This window comes from Nipponia nippon, unplaced genomic scaffold (genome assembly GCF_047370975.1).
Source record: "Nipponia nippon isolate SJK-2023a ecotype South Korea unplaced genomic scaffold, ASM4737097v1 scaffold_1, whole genome shotgun sequence".
NCBI lineage: Eukaryota > Metazoa > Chordata > Aves > Pelecaniformes > Threskiornithidae > Nipponia > Nipponia nippon.
Window position 1 is genome coordinate 6024632 of NW_028262290.1, and position 25779 is coordinate 6050410.

General features: G+C 42.5%; 1 protein-coding gene across 1 annotated transcript in view; it reads left to right on the forward strand.

Moving 5' to 3' along the window:
- The window catches only part of COL22A1 (collagen type XXII alpha 1 chain), a 226528-nt gene that overhangs the window by 119198 nt on the left and 81551 nt on the right, over positions 1 to 25779 (forward strand). The window contains exons 15-24 of the mRNA XM_087734610.1: positions 1851 to 1904; positions 3256 to 3309; positions 8078 to 8131; positions 10244 to 10288; positions 15153 to 15206; positions 17055 to 17108; positions 18847 to 18882; positions 21704 to 21733; positions 22629 to 22682; positions 23614 to 23667. Coding sequence (XP_087590736.1) covers positions 1851 to 1904; positions 3256 to 3309; positions 8078 to 8131; positions 10244 to 10288; positions 15153 to 15206; positions 17055 to 17108; positions 18847 to 18882; positions 21704 to 21733; positions 22629 to 22682; positions 23614 to 23667 — 489 coding nt within the window. The remainder of the gene's footprint in view (positions 1 to 1850; positions 1905 to 3255; positions 3310 to 8077; positions 8132 to 10243; positions 10289 to 15152; positions 15207 to 17054; positions 17109 to 18846; positions 18883 to 21703; positions 21734 to 22628; positions 22683 to 23613; positions 23668 to 25779) is intronic.

Genomic DNA, 25779 nt, shown 5'->3' on the forward strand with positions numbered 1-25779 from the left:
ACTACGCTGTTGTACTATTTTTCGACAAAATGCACCTTAAAATCTTTAAACCTATTGCCGATGCTCAGCCACATTTGACAAATGTGTGGAGATCATAGAATCATAGAATCACAGAATGCTTTGGGATGGAAGGGACCTTTGAAGGTCATCTCGTCAAACCCCCTTGCAATGGGCAGGGACATCTACAACTAGATCACGTTGCTCAGAGCCCCATCCAGCCTGTCCTTGAATGTTTCCAAGGATGGGGCATCTACCACCTCTCTGGGCAACCCGTTCCAGTGTTTCACCACCCTCATTGTGAAAAATTTTTTCCTTGTGTTCAGTCTAAGTCTACCCTCCTTTAGTTTAAAACCGTTACCCCTTGTCCTGTCACAGCTGGCCTTCCTAAAAAGACTATCCCCATCTTTCTTGTCGGCCCCCTTGAAGTACTGAAAGGCTGCAATAAGGTCTTTCCACAGCCTTCTCTTCTCCAGGCTGAACAACCCCAGCTCCTTCAGCCTTTCCTTGTAGCAGAGGTGTTCCATCCCTCTGATCATTTTTGTGGCCCTGGATCTCAAGGGCATGAACTTTGTCTGAACTTTGTAAAACTCTGAAACAGAAGAGAAGAGTGAAACAGAATAGAAGCTCAGTGCTAATTCCTCCACATACAGAAACACCAGTGTTTCTTCAATATAAGACATGGAAGGCCAGAGATTATCATGTACTTTCTTGCACTGAACATAAATAACTTTAGGACTGAGGTGGCCTTTAGCTGCTTACTGTGTCATCATCTTAAAAAAAAAAAAAAATTATCCTGCACCAAGCTTGCTCTGTTGCTTTGGACACATTTGTCAGAAATGCCTTAAACATCATTTGCAGGAGGGATTTTAGGAATTTAAACTTTTTACACCTCTTGTAAAATAGCGAATGTTCAGAATTGCAAGGCAAGATCCACCTTCGAGTAATACACAACAAGCCAGCTCAGCATAATCACAGCCCAGAGTGGCAGTTTGCAGTGTCCATGTCTGTTTCTCATTTGAGCCATTTTTACAATACACTTAAAAAGAAAGTGCTGCAGTGCCTAGAAGTAAAAACACCAAGCCAGTTCCTCACCGTGTGCATTGGCTTGCCTGTTGTGTGTCTATTGTCTTTTCATTCTCCATTTGTTTTTTAAATTGCCAGCTGCACACAGCAAAACTTGCCTTTTCCCTGCATTTGCTGCAGTCCCCGTTAGCTGTGGTGCTGCTAACCTCAACATATTTAGTTCCACACATAGGAAGATTTTAAAAGTGTGCCTGGTTTTCTGTTTCTTTGTTTTCTATGACTTTGCACGTTCACAGCTCTGAGACTCGCTTCCCGATGGCCAGGGCAGTTCCTGAGAACTGCTTGAGTTTTTCAGGCTTCTTTTCTGTTTGCTTTTAGGCTCATTACTTATGTGCATTATAGCTGTGCCTAGAGGCTTCTGAGCTTTGGGATGGATGCTGTATGAGCAAGGAGTAAAAAAAAAAAAAAATTTAAAAAAAAGAGTGTTTAGTGACAAAACAGCAGTTTTTTGAGACAATGGAATGGTGGACAGAGAGGCTGAGGGGAGATGGTATTAAGATGACTCAATGGTTACGTGCCTAATTAGCTGCAGAGCTTTTATATTAATTTATTCTTAAATGAGTTAAGTAGCCAAGAGTGCCTAGTTCCTCATTAACAGCTCATCAATCGGCCATAGTGTGCAGCAGCTCCTCCAGAGACTGTAAATAATAAATGTTTGCGTTGAAATGATTCTCCTCATTCCTTATTCTTGTCTTGATGCGTTACTCGTCCTTGCACTTGCAACGGGTGTTAATATTGTGCTGATGATAATTCTGTTGTTGTTACAGGGGTCCCTGGGCTCATCTGGCCCCCCTGGGAAGGATGGAGCAAAAGGAGAAGCCGTAAGCCTTTTTGTTCCTTCCATGTAATCCTTGCCTTTCAGTGCAAGGCAGGCAGTGGAAATCAATCTGTATTGAGTGGAACATGTCTTGGGGATTTGCATGGTCATTTTAGGAGCGGCAGAAACAAATGGCAGGAGGTTAATAGCCCCAGCGCTCTCCCTCGCACGTTTGCAGCGATGGCAGGTGTTGTATGGATTAGCCATCCTCAGAGGCTCCTGGGGCTGCTCTGTTACCATTCATTAAGATGGGAAAGGGGGCAGTCATGGCAGCCTGTGGTTTGGGACCCATTGCTGCGGCTGTGTTGGTTAATAGCTGCAGCTGCAGAGCTTGGCCATTTGTTTTTAGTCTGGCAAAGAGTCACCAGCTAGTGGAGATGAAAGGGGGTGCAGGGAGCCATCCTCTGCTTGCACAACAGACAGGGGTGAGAGAAGTAGATGTATCGGTCACAGAAGTGAGGACCTGAACTCCTCTTGTGCACTGCTAAAAGCTAAGAGCAAAGGAGAAGGTGCAGGGTTAGCTCAAAGAAGGATGAAGCATACCAAATATTGCCTTTAAGAGGACTACAGTTGAGGCATAAAATCACAAACACATTTTCCAGAATCTTATATAAGTGTGTTTTAGAGCTTTCCTTCCTTTTCCCTGCTTGATCACCAGCCCTTTGAATTGTCTTCATCCCAATGGTGGACCTTTATCATCTCATTCACTGTCCCTTTGTGGCAGTCATTTGGTGGTGACTGGAGGAACTTGGGGAAAGGACTCTGGAAGGTCAGGCACATGCAAAAGTAGTGGTATGCAGCAGAAAAGCTCTTTTTTTCCTGTCACTTACGTCCTGTTTCTGCTTTGTACCACACTGTCCCACTTTGGAAAAATTGTGATAATTTTCCTATGTAACTTCCAGAACAGATGCAACTTCATCACATCACACATGTCATAGTCTGGGATCAGACAGTGACATACTTGGACTTGCAGAATTTCTTACAGGACATGTTTATTGCACTAAAAGGTCACTATTCAAGAACAAATGTATTACGTTATCTCCAAGGAATCATGTTTGTAGACTGTAGTTGGTGCAAGCTGTTCACAACTTAGGGAACTAATTTCTTGCTACTTAGGTGGTTGTGCTTGTAGAGCAGATGAATAGCTGCTTCAGTTTTCAGTTTGTCTCTTTCTGCTTTTATTTTTGCGAAGAAAGCACGTGGCAAACTTTCAGATCTCTGGATAGTGGTGTTCAGGACTGTAGATATTGGATAGAGCTTCCATTTCTAAAGCTGTATGTAGTGACCGTTTTGAGCCATCCTAGCTTTACACGTAAAAGATTAGGATTTACCACTTATATTGCTGTTATTTGCAGGGTGAACCAGGACAACCAGGAGCATTTGGACTGCCTGGGCCAGCAGGTCCAAAGGTAAGCTTTCCTTTTCTTCTCTACATGAGCAGGCATATTTTTTCACTGACTTTTTATACGTGTGAATTGCTTGAATTACTTTTTATTTATGACTTTTGATATTCTTACTGCTGAATGAAGAAACTCAAAATGCTCATTTTCGTCAGGGGTCTGCTAAGGTAGCAGCAATTAGGCAAGGTATGTAAAAAGAAGAAATACCTTTTGTTCAATTAACAGCATAGCTGGAGAAAGTGAAGAGAACATGTTTTGGGGCACATAAGCCTTGCTTCATGTCTTCAGTAAGCCTTCCTAACTCTCACAAAGATGTAGGTGAGAATTATTATCCCTACTCTGTGACTGGAAAAAAAAAAAATCATGGAGAGATCCTAGCTTGGATATTTCTGCCTATTTTGGGAGCTTCAGTTTTACACCAGTAGACAGCGGCAAAGTGATACAGAACTTGAGCCAATGCTTATGTCACTGGGATTGCTCCAAACAAGGTGCTTCTGAATGGGGATGTGGTGAAACTTAGCTGAGTGTCAGAAACGTGCCTAAACTTTGAAGCCCTTCTCATGAGCTATTCTTTAACCTCCTTTAAAATTCTCAGCTCTCCTTGCCTTGTTCCCTGGTTACTGAGGGAATAACTACCCCCCAGGTGGTTTCAGTCTTGTGGCTATAGCACAAAAAGAAGATGGGGCACTAAATTGACCTCCCACTGAGTTCACTGATGCCTTTGTCCTCAAATAGGAGTTAAGTACCTGAACACCTTTCCAGATGTAGTCCTGATTGTGACTTGACTCTATCTGAGAGGACTCTATTAAGCAGTTCATTTATGTATGTCCTTCTGGGTTCCTCAGCTATGGAGAGACCCTTTCTCCAAAATGTCTTTTTTTTCATAGAGGGAAATGTTCATCATTTCCTAAAGTCTCATCAGGAGGGTATTGGAACTAATGGTGTGTTTGTGGATTAGTGGAAGTACTTGGCAGCCATCTCACGGTTCTCTGTGGGAGCCATATTGCCTTCAGCAACACGAAGGGGTTGATTGTGGAAGCTGCATGGCAGCACGTTCAGCAGGGGATAAATGACAGCTGTAAAGCAGGGCTGGGCTGGGCTGAGTGGAGGCACTCTGGATATCATTTTGCCCTTCAGTGGGATTTAGGAGTGGATGAAATGAACTGTATTCATCACCCACAAATGCCTGTCAGCTGCATCTCTCCTATCATATAAATAAATACATATTTTCTCTGTGTCCTGCGTGTTTCCTGTAGTGGGATTATAAACCAGCAGGCTATACGATGTTCCTTGTGGTATGAAGTTCCTCACTCTTGCTTTCCAAAGCTTTTACAAACCAATCTAAGTTGAGTCATCTACATCTACCTCCAGAAGGGTTTGGTCCTGGAAAATGCTCTGTATTTCCCACCAGGATCATCAGGCCCATATAGTTCAGCCAAGTAATGTGGCAATGCTGAATAGAAGTTCAGCACTATGAACTGGGCAGGATAGGTGCTGGTGGGGCTGGATCTAAAGACATCTGACTAGGCAGTGCCAAGTGCTCCCAGGAAAGAGGTGAGCTTGGCTAACCCCAGCCTCTCAGCTACAATGGCTAAATATAAAACGATCGTGTGCTTTCACAGTGACTTTTATTTACCGCAACGGATGTGCTGGCTATATGCAGTGTCCTTAAGCTGGGTTCTGGCCTGAACTATTTTAAGAAACGATCCTGACTTTCCTGACACGGCTTTAAAATTCTAAAATATGAATCTATACTCCTCTACTCCTCAGTGTAAAGCCCAATCACCTCACTGGTGTGGAACAGAGTGTGTAGAGATGGGTGGAGGTGGAGCAATTGGGAAAGGTCACATCTCCAATTACTGTTGTAATGATTGTTTTTTGCCAGATCACTTATTTTTATTTAAAATCATCGGCATCAATGCAGTGGCTCTCTGCTCTACCCCAGCCTCGATGGAGAGCTACCTTGCAGTTTCTATGGTTGGTTGGGTTGCGGTCCTTCCCGGCTCAATCCATCTTAACTTGCATCATGCCAGGCAAGCACAGTGCACACTCAGCAGCTATATGTGTACCCCAGGAAATTCAGTCCCCTGTTTATCTGCTTGGCTGAGGAATTTCCGATCTTTTGCCTCAGTGGGAATTGCCAGCACTTTCTTTTAAGGAGGTGCCTTGCAGCTTTTACAGACTTCATTAATTGTGTGAAGCTTCCAGTAGCACAGATAAGGGTCCTGCAGACTTCTGGTAATAGGACTCCAGTCCACAGAGGTACTGTAATGGATGATGAGCCCATTAGGGCGCATGTATGGGTTACAGGAATGAAATGGCCTCAGTATGTCATCTCCGGTTTTACTGCTTTTGCTGCTCAGTGAAGTCTCCAGGGGAGGTTGTTCCTAGCTCAGTGTGTTCATTGTAAAAATGTGTGGGTTTTTTGGTGTTTGCTTTCTTTTCTTTTTCATCAAACTCTTGGTGGATAAACTTCATTGCTCACCAAGAAGGATGTATGATATTGCTGGCTATGAGCTGGTAGAAGCAAAGAAGAGCTCTCAAAGTCAGCCTTGTGCTAATCAGTGTTGGAACTTCTGGTTATAGAAGATGCCGCAGTGGTCTGAGATGGCAAGAAATATCCACTGATCAGTGGAGAAGGCTCCCACATAAATATGTGGGACCTGGCAGGTTAATTTAAATAGAGTAAGTGAGTCCAGAGAAAAAATGCCATAGCTCAGGTCCCTCACTGTATGATATTATAGCAGTGAAACAAAGCTTGAATTTTTGAGACCAGGCCCTTTAGCCTGTAAAATCCTGCAGCAAATATTCAACCTTTTCCTTCTTTATTTTCTGTATCTTTAATAGAAGGTTAAAGAGATTTTTCATGGCTGTCATTGCTATGGCACTGAAATAGCTGTAGCATTCCCATCTGAACTGACAGTTATCTGCACTTGATAGAAAAAACAGAGGGAGAGGGAAAAAATCAAGCCTTTGAAATATAAAGTATTAGGTAAGAGTTTCATTTTGACAAATTTCCATCTTCTTGTTTGCTTCAGCTGTCGAAGGTCTCACACTTTTCTGGTTTACCAGACATGATCTCAGCACAGGCCTTGAGTGGGATCAGCAAGTCTTCTCATCCAGACAAACCCAGTTTCTCCATCTGTAATTTTTGCTGAGTGTTATAACCACGTTTTATGTAACAGTACTGAGTTGGACTTTGATAATTTGGACAACTCAAGGCAGACCTGTATTTCTGTAGGGGTTTTGCCTACGCTTTGATAGCAGTATTTTTCTGTGGACTGAAGGCAGAGATTTAAGTGCATGCCTGCTGCTGTCCCTCTGCCATTAGAGGACTTGCACTGCTTCCTGACCTTGCAGAGGTCCTCAGGTGCCTGGTGTTGTAGACATCCCAGAGCCACCTTTGCTTGTGCCTAAGCCCTGCTCTTGTTAACTTGTTTGTGAATCTTCCCCTGAGTTTGCTGTGAGGTTCACTTCCACACTTAACACAGGTTCAACCACTTTACAGCTGGGCTGATGAACTGTTCACAAGCTTCAGGGCACGGCTTCATCTGTTTTAACAAGTCAGGTCCTCTCTGGCAGAGGGAGGGGACAGTTTTGGCAAGGCATTGCTTAAAGTGGCGGTGAAACGCTAGCCAAGTACAGTCCAGCCAGCCTGCCACGTCTGTGCTTAACGACTGCTCCAAATGAGATTGTCATTTGGGCTAAGGCAAGTGTAAACAGTGATGTGACATGACCAGCCTCCTGGGCACTTGCTCTGGGACAAAAAATTCTTGGTTCTGCTAACAGTTCATTGCAAACACATCTCACATTTTTAATATATATTTTTTTTAATAAGAAACATCTATTAATATGAAACATAGAAATTATTTAAAAATAAAATCTTGATCTGTTTTGAAGCCTTATCCACTACAGCCACTCAATACAGGAGTTAACAAGATAAGAAAGGAGAATGAAAAGTGAGATAAGTAACAAAATAATCAGCCAAATAGGTGATATAATAGATCTAGCCAGTTCTCATGGCCACCTTGTCAGGTCTAGGCTGTCTCCATAGGATGGCTCTGAAGGCTAATCCTGTTCAGCTGAGGATCCAGACCATTTGCAGGCATTGTAAGGCACATAAAAGCACACAATGAGAGTGCTCTTCATTTCAGTATACCTTCTCCAGGGAGAGAGTCAGTGTGTAACCAGCTGAAGAACTGCTGAAACATACCTGATCCTCTTGCATTTCTCTCACTTATGCTGAAAATAAACATTGGAGAGTATAGTTCTGGTCTGTTTCTTTTAATTTACTCTTAAAACTACGTAACACTTTGCAGTCTGATTCGTTTATGCTGGGATACAGCCTTTGCTGCAGCATCTGCAGCAATGTACACCTGTGCTGTGTCCCATTGACATCGTGTTCAGGAAACAAGACAGAGCTCAATCACCTTGTGCACAACGGACAGGCAACGACTGCCATTGCCAAAACTTCTGAAATAACCTGTAGAGGAACTTGCATGGGACAGTTTGCCTTTGTAGGACAAGACTGAAACCTGAAGAATAAACTTGCTAAAGTCTGAGCACTGGGGACAGAGGAAAACATTGGGTGTCACTTTGGGTAAGTAGCAGGAAAGTCAGACACTGCTCTGTGTATTAGGGATGAGACAATCAAGAAGCCTCGACAGCCCCCTGTGAGCCCAGGATTGCAAGCTCCATTTCTGAATAACTGTTTTTGTTCTTTGTCTTTTATGTGAAACATTTTCTAGTGTTTTACTGTGTCTCGATTCCTTGCCAGGGATCCGAGGGAAAACAGGGTCCTCCAGGAATTAAAGGCTATGTAGGCGCACCGGTAAGTCATGGTTCTTATTAAATTTTTGACCTTCTAGAAACTTTTTCCACTTTTTCAGTGTGTTCTGCCCACCTATCTTTTTTTTTTTATTATTTATTAAGGAGTATAGGGCATGTCTGACCACTTACCTGTACTATGTCCAAACAGTGACATTTTCTTGACTTCACTGAGTTTCTTCTGACTTCTTTAAATGAGAACAGACCTGTAGCCAGTAGAGAGATGTCGGTAGAAATGACTTGATTACCGAGATAACAGCTGGTGATTTTGTGATGCTCCAACTGTAATGAAATTGCTTTGGTCTGTGTTGATGCACTATTTATATGGTGCTCGAAAACTTCATCATAACACCAAAAAAAAATACCACCTCTCAGCAAGTTTCCAATCAAATTTTCAAAACTGTCAGGGGACAAACGTGCCTGGAGTGAACAGAAAGCAAGACCAAAATAAATCAGATTCTGTCAAGTTAGCATCTCTGTCTTGTGCGCTCACCTTGGTAATTATGGAGGCAGCCTTTAAGCTGGTGTTATAAAGGCTGATTGGATTTTCTGAGGTTTAATGACCCAACTGTACATCCGTGTGCTTTAGTGGCATACCAGACGTGCTCATGCACTGAAAGATTTCCCTGTGCCGGCCAAGGACTTGCTTTACAACTCACTACAAAGAGGCCCAATGTGTTCAAAACAGCTTGAGCACTTTTGCCTTTGCCCAAGTGTGTGCTGTTTCCCTGTATGGTCTAAGGCTGAACTGTATTAGGCTTGAAGATGATGAAATGAATACAGGGATGGTATTACCTGTCCATGCCATAGACCCTTGCAATATTAATGAGATAAAAGGACAAAGCTATAAGGACACTTCCTTCCTGCTCCTTGAGTCATATTTTTGGGTGAAAAGGAAAGCACTCGCTTGTGGTGCACTGTTACTGAAGATCCTATCCATTTCTGTCATAAGATTGACATTTGGCTCAGGCTGCTGGGCAGGAGCAAGGCAGTAATCATCCTCTCAGTCTACATGAGGGCCCCATAGTTATTAGTGCATTAAAGGAGTCATATTTTTAAACCTCCTGCCATCTGCTTTTTGGAAATAGTGAGGTTATTGCTTCACAGCATGGGAAGCTGTGCAGGCTCAGTTTGGGTTGTTAGAGAATGACAGGGCTGTACAGAGTTTGCTTAAAGTCAGCCATCGCCTGAAATGTGAAGATCTTAGAAATTATCTAAATCATCCTATGGGCCAAATAAACCCAAACACGTAGCTCTCATTAGCTTGGAGGTAAGCCTCCACTATAGTGTAAAGTAAATTGAAGTTTAAATGTATTATTAGAATAAGAAGCATTTTAAGCTTTGGCAGTTTTAGAGAGGTCATTACTGACTGAGCATATTTGTCTGCCTGTAGCCATTAGCTGTTTGCCCAGTTGCTACAATAAGGTAAAATGTAAGGAGCTTCCTGTGCCAAGGGAAGGTGGAACCCGTTCCTGCCCATCGAGTCGATTGCCTGTATTAGCGTTGTTGTCTTTCATCAGACTAAGCCCCAGCAAATGGTTCTGGTATACCTAGGAGGAGATGAATTATGCAGTCCAGATGAACACTGGCATTGGATTCATAGTGCAAAAATGTGCTTGGGCCTCCAGGACAGGGATTATCTAGCATTTGCCAGTTCTCAGAGGTACCTGCTGTCTGCCTAGCTACCGCATCCAAAACCACCAGGAATGGGCATTCTTGCTTGTTTATGCAATAGGTTTTTCCATCAGTATTGTCCTCTACCTAAGTCCTCACTGTTTATGAACAACATGAAAAATGCAGAGCATTGGTTGTTTTCCAGACCATCTGCAGATGTGGTGTGTTCCCTGTCCCTTCATACTGCTGTTGGCAGGAGGGTCGTGTGTCTGCAAGCAATATAATATTACAGACGTTCTTGGGCCCTCAAGTCATCCCTGCTCTGTGAGTCTGCTTAGACCATGCTTGTGGCCAACTTTGAGGACTGGAAACATGGAAAATGTTGAGGTTCACTTGAATAGATTGTGCAGACGTGCACAGTGATTTGGTGACTAATTAGAGGAGATAACTATGCCTCTACTTGGATTGAGTTTTATAATCTCTTTTTTCTCTTTATTTTCAGGGTCTACAAGGAGAAAGAGGAGAAAAGGGAACACGAGGAGACAAGGTATTCCTGCTGCATGCTAGAAAAAGCCGGGCTGCTCTTCGCCTTTGTGCCTTAGGTGGGGTGGGCTTCCAGACCAGCAGCTCTGGAGGGTGACTGATGATGGAGTTTCCTCACTGCGCTACACCTCCCACTGCTGTTCAGGAATGACCTCCCATGGGAATGCAGGAGGGCAGGAAAGCTTTATGGATCTCTTCCTGTCTACTAAGCGCACATTTAGGGACTTCTTGTCTGTGCCGGGGATGGAGGAGAGAAAGGAGGAGTGGAATGAAGGTATGCCACTGAGGAGATCTAGCAGGGCATCCACACTGTGTGCACCCCTGAGAGCTGTGAATGACCGCTGACTGCTGCTGACCACATCTGCATCCAGCATTTCCCCATCTCACTGAAGTTGCTCAGGTTATCCAGCTTCCTATGTTTCTGTCTTCTCCCACCACCATAAGCTCAGTTTTTAATGAGAATCAGGTAGTTTTTCCAATAAAGGCTTCATCCAACTGATGCTGCTTCCCAGTTCTCTGCTCTCTCCTGTCTGGGAATAGCTGTTTTACACAGCACAGGACACTCCGGGATATGAACCACGTTTATGGTTCAAGAAAGAGACCAAGTGCCTATTATAGCTGGAATAAGCATTTAAAAGGAGAGCTGGGCAGACACAAAGTCTTTATTATTTCAGTTTGCTCTATGTGTTTGGAGAGACCTCAAATTTGCACACACTCCTGCTGTAGACCTGCCAGGGAGTGCTCAAGGCTCCCCAGAAATGCCTCCAAACGTGTTTTGCTGCCCCTGCCAGGAGAACTGGGTGCTGGTCTGCTCCTGTTCTGACAAGCAGTGGGAGATGGGGCATCACCAGGCTCTCCAAGTCACCTCTTTTCTCATGCAGGCAAAACAGGCAGCGTGGCCTTTCTTGCAGCCCTGAGCAATGGCCTGTCTTGCTTATGTCTCAAGCTGGTCCTGAGACAGGAATATCTCAGTGCCGGTCTGGCAGCTTTGCCTGTGTTCAAGCTCTCTTTAGTGATATTTGGCTGTATGTGCTTGTGCAAAGTAGGGAGTTGTTAGTTTGCTAGCATGGCCTTGTTCCCATTTTTCACTCTCCATCTTCTTCTGGAGAAGAAACCCAGAGATTTACACCAAGCTTTTGCCTACTGGGAAAAATGCTCAATAGACCCTTAGTGTGCGATATTGTGTTTTGCTTTGCCATGTGTTAAGGTGTCCATTCCCAGTGTCCATTTTGTTGTTTATGATGAAATAGCCACGACCATATTTTGTATTATCTATCATCGCTGCTGCAGCTAGAGCAAAAGGCTGGATCGTACTTTATCTTCCTTGTGCTTTTGCCTCAGCCCTTTGCAGGACTGGCTCAGTGTGTTGTGTCTAGCCAGTACCTCTGCTGCTTTTCTGGAGGCGAGGTTGTCTAATCTGCTGGAATATTTGGCTCCAGGAAGAAAATATATCTTTCTGACATCATCGTGATGGGAGAGGAAGCTGGAGCTGTGTGTGGGCAGGCAGCTGACTAAGCTAGAGGAAGATTAAAGTGGGGAAGAAATGAATTAGGTTTTGTTTCATTAAAAGGATATGCACAATTAGAGCTCTTTTTTTTTTTTTTTTTTTTTTTTTTTCTGGAGCAGCCAGATCTCTGCTACAACGATTGTACTTTGATTTTTTCCGGGCTTTAATGATGGTCTCAGAGCACCCACTGCCATTGCTTTAACTTCTACCAGTCAGTACTACTGTGAAAACAGTGGGCGTAAATTCGGTGGGCCAAATATTTTCTTGTCTGCTCTTCAGTCTGTAACTTGAATACTGATACCTACGTAACCTGTGTTTCTTTGTGCCTGAGGAGAAAAGTGTTTATTATGTCAGATGAGAGCACGAGCCCATGCACTGAGTATTGGTCTATTGAATCTGCACCCTAGTATCAAAAAAAGGCTAGATATCCCATAATACATCTTGCTGCTATATTCTTATATCCTGGGACCTCAGATGTAAATATTGAGGTTTTATAGTAAGGTTCCCAAATCCAGTATTATCAGTTACACCTGCACTTTAGGATGGCCACTGCACAATATGAGTGGTATCTCATGGACTTTTGCATCCAGTGGTCTCGCTGTAGAGTCCAGGACAGACTCTGCAGAGATAAGCATGACACACCTCCCTGCCATCATAAGCCATACATGTATTTGATACTTGGCATGTTAATTTAGGCATGTACAGCAGTTTAGCATGACACAGGGCATTGCTTTTGCTGCATAAGCATGCGTCCATCCAGTAAATCCTTGTCTGTTGTATTGGAGAAGAGCTCATGTAAGGAGGCAGCAGGGCTGGTCTGCTGCTGCCAGGTCCCTCTGTGCAGTGAGTTTGCTCTCCTCCAGTCTCTCCCAGGGCCCTGCAGACTCTTGGGAAATCATTTTTCCAATAAATCATTACACTTCCTAACTGGTAGATGTCAGAAAACAGCACTAAAGTTTGTGTGGAATTGCGATTTCCCCCAGTTGCTTATGATTCCTCACCATTTTGTTCCACTGGTTAAAAGCAGAAAAGCCAATAGAGCGTAGGGGAAGGAAATGGAGTCTTGAAGTGAAAATTTGAGAATAAAACTTTTATTGTGTTTTTTCTTTCTTTTGGAAAAAAAAACCCAACAACTTTCTCTATCCTTTTTTAAAGAATGGGAAAAATATTTATAATGACAGATTTTTCTGAAGAAACAACTGAAAACACAATCATTTGGAGTGTTTTCAAACAGCTTTATTGTATACATTTGTATAAATAATACATTTGCCTTTCCCAGCCCCCTTTACTAACAGTAAGAACATTGTCACTTTTCAGTTTTGGCAGCTAAAACAGCATGTGTGAAGTACTCGTTGCTGCAGTGTATTGATGTTAAAAATTCTCCTGAGAATACACTGCACATTTTGTCAGCAATCCGCCAGACTGTTGCTTACTGAAAGTCTCAAATTTAGGATACTCGAGGCTCAGTCAATGCAAAGGAAACCATTAATGTGGAAACTGTTGCCCCAGAAGCAAGTAGATCTGCATGTCTGACGCTGGTTTTCAGCTGCTTTCTTTAGGGTACAGGTGTCTCTAATTTCATTCCTTGGATACATAATTTTGCAATAACATTTAGGTTACAAGACTGATTGACTTTCTAAATGGAAAAAAAGAAATAAATTGATTTGCAAATCCATTTCTGACTTGCTGAATCAATGTAGTTTTCAAAAAGAGCTAATTAAATCCAATGCCATAAGTGTGGGTTTGCAGATAATAACAGAGGTCTAACAGGGATCCTGTGGGGTAGTAATCAGAATTAAAATGTTTGAAACATTAAAAAAAAGAGTAAAACTAATATTTTGCTGTCACTCCTTGTACTTGTAGAATTTGTTTTTACATGCACATTTATGTTAACAGTAGCACTGTGTGTGTGTATTTGATAATTTATATACAGCTGTGTGTGCAGGATCCAAGCAAAATCAGTGTTTTGTTTTATAGAGGATTAAGCATTTTACAGAGTAAGAGAAAGTCCCTATTTCAAAGAGTTTTAAACTAAAGAGGCTGGAATGGGCAAGGGCCACAATCTGTAAGAGAGAAGTGAAGTTCAGCAGGAGTATGTCATTGATCTAGTCATCATCTCTATCAAGGACCTGGATTATAAAATATGGAATATGTTAAGTTTGAATGTGGAAATGTGGTGGAGGTCAAGGTCAGAATTCAAAATGATCTTGAAAACATAATCCCCCAAAGCAGAAGATGACATTGAGAAGGAGCCGCTGCAGGATGCTTCATACGTGTAGGACAACAAATTGCACACTGCTACAGATTGGTAACAACTGATTTAAGGAACTATCCTGCCGAAGAGGGTTTGGGGTAAAGTAAACATTAGCCTGGGATTTAAACAGAAGAATACTCTATAAAACATGAAATAATCTTTCTACTCAAAGTTAGCCTCAGCTGTGTCCAGCTTCGGGCACCTAGCTATAGTGAAGATGTGGAAAAAATGGACGGTGCATAAATGAGAGGAACAAAAATGGTCAGAAGTCTGAAAAACTTGCCCATGAAGAAAAGTTGAAAGTATTGATGTTGTTTAGTCTAGAGAAGTTTGAAGGGGGAGTTTTGTAAGTCTTCAAATACATAAAAGGCCATTGTAAAGATGAAGGGAACACTCTGTTCTCAGTGCGGGGCTAGTTAAAGACATACTAGTGTGAAACTGTAGCAAGAAAAAGTCAGGTCTAGGTACAGGAGAGAAAAACATATCTTCAGGCAGTAAAAATAAAGTAGTGGAATAGATTGCCTGTGGACTTTGTGGACTGTCCAACTCTGAAGACATATAGGAATGTATTAATTGTTCCCTCAGGTTAAGGAAAGCAAAGGTGAAAAAGGAAAGGGTTTTTTTAACTGGGTAAAAATGAGCTGTTGCTGGATTGTGGATTCATTATTTTTGGAAGAGTTATTCTGTGCTGATGTTCCCCTGCTGCACTTTGTCCAGTTTACATGAACCCACCTCAGCAGGCAGAGGAAGGATGCCCACATGGAAAGCTGGCACGCAACCGCTTCTCATCTCTAAATGCACACCCCAGGTATTTGGTGCTAAGTTTTCTAGATAGACAAGTGCCAACAGTTAGTAAAGTTAGAGAAAATAAAAGTTTCCTACTGACTACACTGGGTTCACCTCCTTGTTACTGGACGGAGGCTCCCAGCAACTTTTCGTAGTACAGATGTGGGGACTTTAGCTATTTTCTCTATTGGGCTGGCTTGAATTCGTCTTACTCTTGAATTATCCTTACTCTTGGAGTGGATAATACAGATATCTCTTCCAGAATGGTGACTTAAACACCACAGATTTGAGTTATAGTGGTTCCTTCTCGTCTTTCTCCAGGGAGAACAAGGCCTGCACGGGTTCCCTGGAAAGCCAGGTGCGGAGGGGAAACAGGTACGTGGCAAATACTCGATGACTGGAGGCTTTTCTTTGGAACGAGTGGAAGTTTGACTCTAAAACTGAGACTTATCCTGGGTGGCTGCTGAGTCACGGCAGGACCCTGCTGCATTGGCAGTTTTTGTACTACTTATTCTAAGGATCTTTGTTGGCATGGTTTTCTTTTTTTGTTTGTTTGGTTTTAGAATTAAATTGTAATGCAATATACACTTAAAGGAAATGCCAGTCCTTTAAACATGATAGGTTAGATGTTTGTTTTAATTTTCATTAAAGACATAAGGAAGCACATATAAAAATTCGGTTGTTTAAGCCTGATTTTTATAAACTTTTTTTCCCCTCCCACAACATGAAAGAGGGAGAACTGGATTTAATATATTTGGTTTGTTTTCAATAAGAAAGGCTTGGAACTATTTACATTTTTAAGACAAGATGAAACCAGAAAATGGTCTAAAAGACCAGTACATTTCTGCTGATTAGAAGGATAATGCTTTGTCTAAAGCTGCTATCTGTAGATCCCACAAGACTGTTTCCATTACTCAGAGTATGATGCCTAATGAGAGGCATCCTTTACTCCCAAGGATCTTCTGGTCTAAATAGCAAAGGATAAAATAAGAAGCAGAGGCTAAAAAGTGATTTGCCAAAAGCCACTCAGCTAATCATTGCCACCCTTGAGCCTGAAGCCTCCAGGCTGCTGTGTCTGCATCCTATTCCCTAGCCCTTTCTGTTTCCCTCTCTGGAAAGGATCATTTGGAAGCACGCTTTTGCATTTGCAGAGGTGGAGGAGCTGCATGTCAAATCCTCAGGATAGCTCATCTTCAGGTGGTTGATCCTGCTGCTCACACAGACAAAGCGGCTGCTGGGGTCTGACCTGAAAATGCTTTACAAGCATGGCAGCCATGTGCTGCTTGAGTACCTTGCTCTCGCTCTTTTAGCAGCTGGAGTTTCAACTTGATTTTGTTGGGAAGTATTTTCGTTTCCATATCAGGCACATTTTTTGTATTTAGATGGCGAGGTATAGTGTCATTAGCAATCTTAATCACTGTTAAATCTACACCTTCCTCTTTGTGAGGTGATAAAGATTATTGCACTAAATTTTTCTCTGCTTGTCCGAGGGGGATTTGACAGTTAATCGTCATTTTCTCTATGCTCTGTTCCTCAGCCACCATTTACCCTACACTGAGAAGTATTTGTCTAGTTAGGGTTTATCGCTATCCTTATAAGATGGAAATGTTTTCCGGTGCTCGATGCAGCACTGGAATCACAATGAACTATGTTCACTATGCCCATTACATTGTTTACAGGACTGGTTTATACTTGCAGCAAATGTGGATGAAGTGAGAAATTACAGAGGAATGTGAAGGTGGATGCTGATTGTTTACTACTTCTAAGGAACAATTTCTCCAAGTGACACCCTATTACAGAAGCTGGGTTTTTCTGAAGTTTTTTTGCCCTTTTCATGTCTAGACACCTAGCAGCGGGCAAATCTTCATGCCTGAATTTTATCCTAAATTTTGTGTTTGACACTGATGTACTCCCTGAACTGCAATCCTTCTGAACCAGCTGAAATTGGATTGCTGTTATCATGGCTGCCATGACATTTCCATCCTTATTCCCTTTTATTCCCTTTCCTTTTTCCGTCTTTATTCCCTTTCCTTTCTACACATCAGAGCCACAGCAGCCTTGTGTGCTGTATTAGCTCCTACCCCAGTTCAATGGGACATAACTGTTCGTGCTGCCGATAGCCAAATCTGCAGCCTTATGTTTCACCGTACTTTAAAGGAATTGCAATTGATGACCTGCAGTACATAAACCAAAGATTTTTCTCTTCATTTTACCTGTTTACAGGGCCCTGCTGGCAGCCCGGGCCCTCCAGGTGCCAGTGGGACCAAAGGAGAAAAGGTGAGTTGGGATGGGATGCATGGGAGGGGTTTGGACACACATCTGTTAATTCCTCCTTCGGCCCCCAGTGCTGGAAAAGTCAAGGCTGTTGGCCTAATACTTATCTCATTTGTGTATAAGTGAAGCTTATACGCATATAAATGGTTCACTTTTCTGATGTTTCTTCAGTCTGAAATGGGTATAAATGAGTGTTAAATCGTGTCTGGTTACAGCTCCTCTACTCTTGGTTTAACCCTCATAGTGGGAGTAGAAGGAAGTAGAGGGTAGTTTGGCTCAGGAAATCTTCCTCACCTAAGAAAGGCAAGTAGAAATGTCAATATGTTTGTGTAGATGCTGGTTTTCTGACCCAGGAGATGTAGAATTGACTCAGAAAGTGCCAATCAAACAAGACCAATCCTCCTACCTGCAAAATAATTATTCACTGCTCTCAGCAGCAATTTTGACCTCATTATTTTACAGAGTTGTTAGAGTTTCCAGGGCAGCCTTATGTTTCCCTCCCTGGTAGAGGTGACATTGTGGTTTTGGTATTTCCTACCTAGTTCTTTGGCATGAGTGGAAAGGCGTGCCCAATTCTGGATTTTCTTTCTCCTTTTCTCCTCCAGATAAGGCAGTGAGCCTTATCCAAGAACGCAGAGATCAGAAACAAATCTCTGTTTCTCATTACTTTCCCACTCAGATTCAACAGCTATAGCTGAGGTTTGAGAAGTACCTACAAGCAGGGCACATCCGCTGTGGTGATAAGCAACAACAAGATCTTTGTTTTCCAGCATGTGTGCAGTAGAGAACAGTCATGAGTTCATAACACTTCATCTATATCTCTGAAATGGCTGCATTTGGTGCTTCCAGGAGATGTTTAGCTCCTTGCTCCATTACTTTCAGTGCATCTGATGTGTGCCTCTTCAGTCCTTCTGCCATAGTATGAACTCTGTTTAGAATAAATAGCAAAGAGTAATTAAACTTGCCTTAAGAGGAAATAGCATGAAAGATATGTTGGGTCATTCAGAGACCTACATGAGAAATGAATGAATAGAGTCTGAAAGGAAGCTATATGATAATTTTTGCATTACCTACAGTAAGAAATACCTTCTGGAGGCTTAGTCTTAAACCATAATAAATAGTGAACACTGCTGGAAAAAAATGTGCTGGAACAAGTTGGTAACCTAGATGGCAATAAATCATGTAAAGAGGGTGTAGCATCTCAGTGTCCTGCAAATACTTACAGCATGATTCTGCTCTATAAAATGACTTGGCGAAAATGGTACCATTTCTCACTTTTTTTTCTTTTTGCAAAGATTTTTTGCTCATTCATGAACAAAAGCATTTTGTCCCCTAAATATCCATCCTGCAGACTCTGTTAGGGATCTAAGCATCAATCAGGTTTATTTGTGTGGTATGTGTACACCAATTATAAGATTTTTGAAGCTCAAATTTAATGTTATGGTGCATCAAGTGCATCATTCATTTTAAGTCACTAAATGTCATTAAAATCGATGTGTAACATCACAGTAACACAGAACACAACCATTTCCTGCATGTATTCATCTTCAGGGTAGGGAAAACAGTTAATTGGGATTGCATGTTCATATCTATTAATTACAGGCTGGTATTGAAACTAAGAATGTACAACAGCAGTTGGAAAACATGCTCGGAGGTCTGCTTTTGTTTTGTGTTATGTTATGTATTGTTCTATGTTGTGTTCTGTGTTATGTATTCTCATTTCTTTTGTGTATCCCTGCAGGGTGAACCAGGACTTCCAGGATTGCCTGGCTCTTCAGTAAGATTTTTTTAAGCTTTCTTAAACATTGTAGGCATTATTGCATGAGAAGAGAAGGTGGAAGCTGGGAGTGGGAGGACTTCACTAAATGAGAGAAGCTCTTAAATGTTTTTTCAAAAAAAAAGTGGAGTTTAAGGCAGTGAAGATTTTTGAAGAAGGCAAGTGATGGGTTCCAACAAGGAGATGCACTGCCACAATTTTGGGAGATTTTGAAATGTGAAGATTAGGACTTGAAAAGGCAATGAAAGCATTGCCTCAGGTGCATCAGAGAGAGCAATACTGTGACAGGACTGTGTGGTTTCCAGGACAATTGTTGAGTAGATGCCTAGTGACCTTTGGAAAGTAGAGCCTGTGAAAGTTATAAAAGCAAATGAAAGTTCAGAATTGAGTTGAATTACTGAGTGCCTTTGTCATGGGCTGGATGTGAGAGTTGGGAGGGGAGAAGAAAAAGGAAATTTCTGGTAAGGGGGAATGATCTTCCCTTGCATTATGTCTGAAAAAGTCCTGGTGGAGTATTGAGACAACTGGGACCTGATGTGCAGAAATCAGGAAAGCAGTGATAAAAAAGAAAATGGAGAAAATAGGGGGGTTGATCTTTCCTGCGGCTCTAAATTTACATGCCTTTGTGCAACCCTCTTCCTTCAGCAATGCCTTCAGTGACCCCAGAGGCATCACTAGCAGGGACATAAGGTTGTCCAGAGGTTAGTCTGGTCCAGATGTCATCTCCAAGTGAACAGAGAAAGATTTATTGCAAAGTATGCCGAGGAGAGGTCTAGAATTGAGTTTTGCAGGGGCTAGTAACAAAGCAGCTGGGGAGTATCCCTTTTACTTTCTGTGGTGGATTGACCTTGGCTGGATGCCAGGTTCCCACCAAGCTGCTCTGTCACTCTCCCTCCTCAACTGGACTGGGGGAGAATAATATGACGAAAGGCTCGTGCGTCAAGATAAGCACAGGGAGATCACTCATCAATTACCATCAAAAAAACCCACCAGACTCGACTTAGGAAAATCAATTTAATTTATTGCCAGTCAAAATCAGAGTAGGGTAGTAAGAAATAAAACCAAATCTTAAAACACCTTCTCCATGCCCCTCCCTTCTTCTCAGGCTCAACTTCACTCCCAATTTCTCTACCTCCTTCCCCCGAGTGGCACAGGGAGACAGGAAATGGAGGTTGCTGTCAGTTCATCACACATTGTCTCTGCCACTCCTTCCTCCTTAGGGGGAGGACCCCTCACTCTCTTCCCCTGCTCCAGTGTGGGGTCCTTCCCACAGGAGACAGTCCTTCATGAACTTCTGTAACCTGAGTCCTTCCCACGGGCTGCAGTTGTTCATGAACTGCTCCAGCGTGGGTCCTTTCTATGTGTCCTTTCCATGTGTCCTTTCCATGGGCTGCAGTCCTTCAGGAACAGACTGCTCCAGCGTGGGTCCCCCATGGGGTCACAAGTCCTGCCAGCAAACCTGCTCCAGCATGGGCTTCTCTGTCCACGGGTCCACAAGTCCTGCCAGGAGCCTGTTCCAGTGCAGGCTTCCCATGGGGTCACAGCCTCCTTCGGGTGCATCCACCAGCTCTGGCGTGGGGTCTTCCACGGTCTGCAGGCGAATATCTGCTCCACCGCAGACCTCCATGGGCTGTAGGGGGACAGCCTGCCTCACCATGGTCTTCACCACAGGCTGCAGGGGAATCTCTGCTCCAGTGCCTGGAGCACCTCCTCCCCCTCCTTCTGCACTGACCTTGGTGTCTTCAGAGTTGTTCCTCTCGCATATTCTCACTCCCCTCTCCGGCTGCAATTGCTGTTGTGCAGAAACCTTTTCCCCCTTCTTAAATATGTTATCACAGAGGCGCTACCACTATCGTTGATGGGCTCAGCCTTGGACAGCAGTGGGTCCGTCTTGCAGCCTACTGGCATTGGCTCTATTGGACATAGGGGATGCTTCCGACATTTTCTCACAGAAGCCACCCCTGTAGCCCCCGCTGCCAAAACCTTGCCACACAAACCCAATATATTTAAAAAAAAAAATAGGATTAAAATTAGGAAACAACACTCTTGGAGTCTTGATGGAAAGCATTAAAGGGCCACTGAGACCAGCAACATTAACTGTAGCACTGTGCCAAAGAAGGACTGGGTGCTAAAGACATGAATGAGAAGCTCCCTGGTCATCATCAGAAAGGCACAAGGCAATCTCCTTACCCAGAATGTGGTAGAAAGCAAAGGAGGGAGAAAGAGAGAGCTCTGAAAAAAACCTGTTTCAGCAAAAGCCTTTTTTGTCCTGCTTAAATGTGAAATTAATGATGTGACAGTAGTTGCCAAGAGATTTTGAAAGGTATGCATAAAACCTGAAAACGAGCCTAAAGTTTGAGGAGGTGGGTAGAAAGCAGGCTGAGAAGACTGACAGCTGTCAGTCACAGCCACGGTGCCTTGCATCGAGGAGCTGAAAGAAGGTCTGAATCATGCACCATATCCAAGTCAGCCTGCTGTTTTTATGATGCCTTCTTCATTCAATATGACTTTGTAATTTAAAATAAGACAAGAGCCAGGGAATTTATTAACTTACTTATACCAATGAGATAATGAATTCAGTTCTCACTGTTCATACAGCCGCACAAATCACTTCATAGGTAACGGAGTGAGCAAACCTTGTGTCAGTCTGAGCTGTTTAAATAGAAAGTATCCCCCAGCCTGCAGCAGGAATTGAGGAGCTGTAGCAGCTAGTGTGCATCTCGAGGGAAGAAAATTACACTGGGGGGATCACCATACCCCTGGCACCTTCTGCATTGCCTTTCCTCTTTTTCTCCTTTATGACTCTGCATTTTTATTGCAGGTGCATATTGAAGGCCTAAAAGGAGAGCAAGTAAGAGAGATTCAATATCTATTCTTCCTTTGCAAGGATGCTTTTATGTAGTTCAACTGCCTGATAGATTAGATTTTGCTTTAAAATAAGGCTTCAAAATTAAGGTGGGTAGAAGCATTGTCAGGATATCAAGAAACAAGTTTTCCTATTTACAGCAGAGAAAATAAACAAGAAAGGAAAAAGAGCAATGTCCTTTTCAGGTGTGGTGAATCTGACATAAATGAAAAGTATAAATTGGAGAGAATCAGCTACGCAATTCTGTAAGTCCAGGAATGTGTTAATATGAAAGTTAAACTGTATTTGAGTTTTATGCTGAGTTTGTCTCTGAACATGGGCACTCAAATAGGGAAAAGACACCAGTTGCTTCAGTCTGTTATTCCTGCATATAAATAAAATATATTTTTTTTTTTATTTTGTGTTGGTAGGTGTGTAATTTGTATTTTACTGTAATTTAATATAATATTATGCATCATATAAATGATACTTTAAAGCTCTTTACAGCTGTGCTGACTTGGGGGAAATGCCTTTGGAAGCTGTTTTTGCAAGGATTGCTTTTCTCCACCACCAAGTCCCAACCCACAGTGTTTTACTAGAATATCCAGGATAGTCCAGTGTCTTTGGTAGAGTTACTACCTTTGAAAAATCAAAGAGCCAGTTATGGATGAATGCCTGCTGAGCGTGGGTGGATTAGTCTGTGTGCAGTCTAATGAGTGCTGATAATTCAAGTAGCCGAAGGATTAAGGAGAAAACCAGCTGGTCTCTGCACTGGTTCTTCGGGACCTATGAGGAAAGGGGTGGTACAGGTCCTGTAAAGATGGCCAACGTGAGTAATGTGCCCATATAATTTTTCATACAGATATTTTAATGCTTTTTTTTTTTTAAAATGTTTCTGTAGGGAGAGCCTGGGCCACGAGGACCACAAGGCCAACCTGGACTTCCTGGACCTCCGGTAAGTTGTTTCTCTTGCCACCTGCAGTTCCCAGAAACTGAAACTCAGGCTGGTGTGAGGCATACGTGCAAAATCTTATACATTATTCAGGCACCATGAACTTAAACAGTGTCGCCAGCCTCCTGTTTTCTTCATTGCTGAGAGGAGGTCTCCTGCTGTGGATGGCCACTCTGAACATATGGAGGTGGCACCCAGGACATGGGCAGTCATTGCACAGATGCAGACTTTGTCTCAAGGCTGCTGTCATGCAGAACCTGGTTGTTTTTCTATTTCTAATGTCCTGAAGAGCTGTATGGGCATGCAGCACATCTCAGAGAAGCACTCACTGGTAACTTGTAAGCTATCATGTAATGAAGGTCAGAGGGCGGTTACTGTAAAAGGGGTTGGCTTTATGCCACAAGGTCCTGGCTAAAATATTTTGTTGATGCAAAATAACGGTTGGGTATGTGTGCTTGTGTTTCAACACAATTTTTGCAACAATTTAGACATGCCAGCATTCTTACTTTTGACTTAATTGTAGCTTATGCTAGTTATATTTTATAATCCAACTCTGCAGGATATCTCAGTTCAGGCTGTCACTGCTGTCTCATTTGCAAATACTCTGTATCTTCTCGCTTCTGAAATGTTTGTTGTGTTTTACTGTTGATTGGGTTTTGTAAAATTGATGGCATTGTGAAGATGCATTACTTAGGTAAATCTGGTTTTAATTATGTAATATAGTTGTGTGCTCTGTATTTAATCAGGGCATTGTCACTTTTCTCTATCCTGTTTTCTTATTCTCTTCTGCTTACAGGACAACATAATTATCAGGTAAGAGTTGTCTAGGTAGCCATGCAGTAACGGTAGCACAAAACAGCTAGGAAGTGGTTATATAGTTCATTAGTTTTTCCTACTCAGTTAACTAACTTTCTAAAACTTTTCACTTTTAAAGGGAGCGGCTGGTCTGGAAGGCAAGCCTGGAGTCCCTGGTTTACCAGGTCAAAGGGTGAGTTGCTGTTTTTATTTAAAGTAAGTATCAAGAGGTCGGGAACAGCTTTGCTCAATAAGATTTGACCCACTTTACATATACTTTTCTACTAATTTAAGGATCCTAGAGGCCCAGATCCTTTCCTCTATTCCTTCCATATGGTCCAGCAACTTTCAGTACCTCTTGGAGTCCACAGATTGTATGCAGTGCCCTGTGGGACCCTAGGGAAGTTTCTTTCTTGTAATTTGCTCTTCTGTCTTTGTGTCTGCTCCTTGCTGCCAAGAAGATTCTTGATATGACTCTGAGTGTGTAGAGCCACTAGTAATAGGGACAGGTTGAAAGTTCAGAGAAACGCTGTTTTTCTGGAAGTCAATTAAATGCAAAGACACTTGCAATACTTATTACTTTCTGTTCTGTTTGGTCTGTACTCAAACAGAAGCTCCCACAAAATGGGAGCTCACATACCATTCTCCACCAGGAGCTTAGATAGTTTCCTCTTGTTAAAAAAAATATTGGATTTTCTCTGACTCAGAGTAATGTCTTGAAATATTCAAGTACTGACAAAAAGTAAATTTCATAGTGGGCCTGATCCCATTACATGAATGCTCTGAACCTGTCTTGCCTTGCTTCAGCCCATTCATATGAAGAACATCTCACTAGACAGCAAGTAAGGGTGGAAGTGAGATACCTGTTTAACCTTTGTGGAGGCAGTCACTTCAGCCTCAGTACTGCGGTTTGATGGGTTACTTTTTTAAGTAGTCACAGAGACTTGATCATAGCTTAGTCCATAGAGGAGATCATGGGGGTTGCCTGTAATGCTTTGCACTTGCGTCAGCACCAGTGCTGTTAAAGACTGGGTGTGAAAGAGCTGCTTGTGAGCATGGGAAGCTTATGGGCAAAGGACAGTACAGGGAAGAAATATATTCCTTGGTAGGTGGTTTTCTACAGACTTTCCATTGAATCGCATGATATTAAATTGAGCTGTAAACTTGGCTTTTAGGAATCTTCTTGGGAAGATGGGGCATGCAGTCTCGTGTTAATGCCACAGTGGAAAAGGGCATTTACTTATTTTCTTGTACTTTTCTAGTCTTTAGAAAATATCACCTTATCACTTCAGCAAATAACTGTGCTGTGCTTTACTTATGAGTTGACAAGCTCTGAATTGTCCTGGTTTTAAAGCCTGTTGTGAAACATTGCTTCTTGAATAAGATTAATAGAACACATTAGCTGGGTAAAGGACAGTGATCTGTCAGGATCTGCAACAGGACACAAAATGCTCCTGCTAATGATCATTTGATTAGAGATGTCATTTGATCCATACTGTCTTTGAATGTTTCCCTAGACTCTGTTGTGTCTAGCTAGTTAGACTTCTCCTAAGGGTCTTTATTAGTCACCAGACATCTTAGGTGGATAGATATATTTTTTTTAATTAAAGGCCATTATTCAATGACTGAATACGTGAGATGAATCAAAGCCCTGGGCTTGGTGGATCTACATGGATAACCTACATGTGGGAGAGAGAAGAGATTAGCAGATACTACTGATTCACCATTAGTACAGTTCTTGACAAAGCACAAATATAAATCCAGGCATTGATTACCAACTTACATAAATTTAGCTGCAGAAAACATTTCTCTAGACAGGCTTAGAAGTTAAAATGCCAAGGGCAGAAATCTCCTCAAATATTTGTTTTAGTCTAGTTTTAAATGACTGGATGTGAGGTGAGGGTAGGCTCTGAAGCCACAGCTCAGAGCTGTAGTGAACCCTCTTGCACACACCCAAACAGGAAGGCTCTCTAGCAGCACAGCCCAGCGATGACGACATGGCCGGGGTCACGATGCCTCAGTTTAATTTGTGGCTGCAGCCCTGGCTTGTTGTAAGACTTGGCTTATTGATTGGATATTAACAAAAATTTCTTCACTGAAAAGGTTGTCAAGCACTGGCATAGGCTGCCCAGGGAAGTGGTTGAGTCTCCATTCCTGGAGGTATTTAAAACATGTGTAAATGTGGCATTTAGGGACATGGTTTAGTGGTGGACTTGGCAGTGTTAGTGGCAGTGTTATTTTACGGTTGGACGTGATCTTAAGGTTTTTTTCCAAATTAATTGATTCTATGATTCTATTCTAAGAC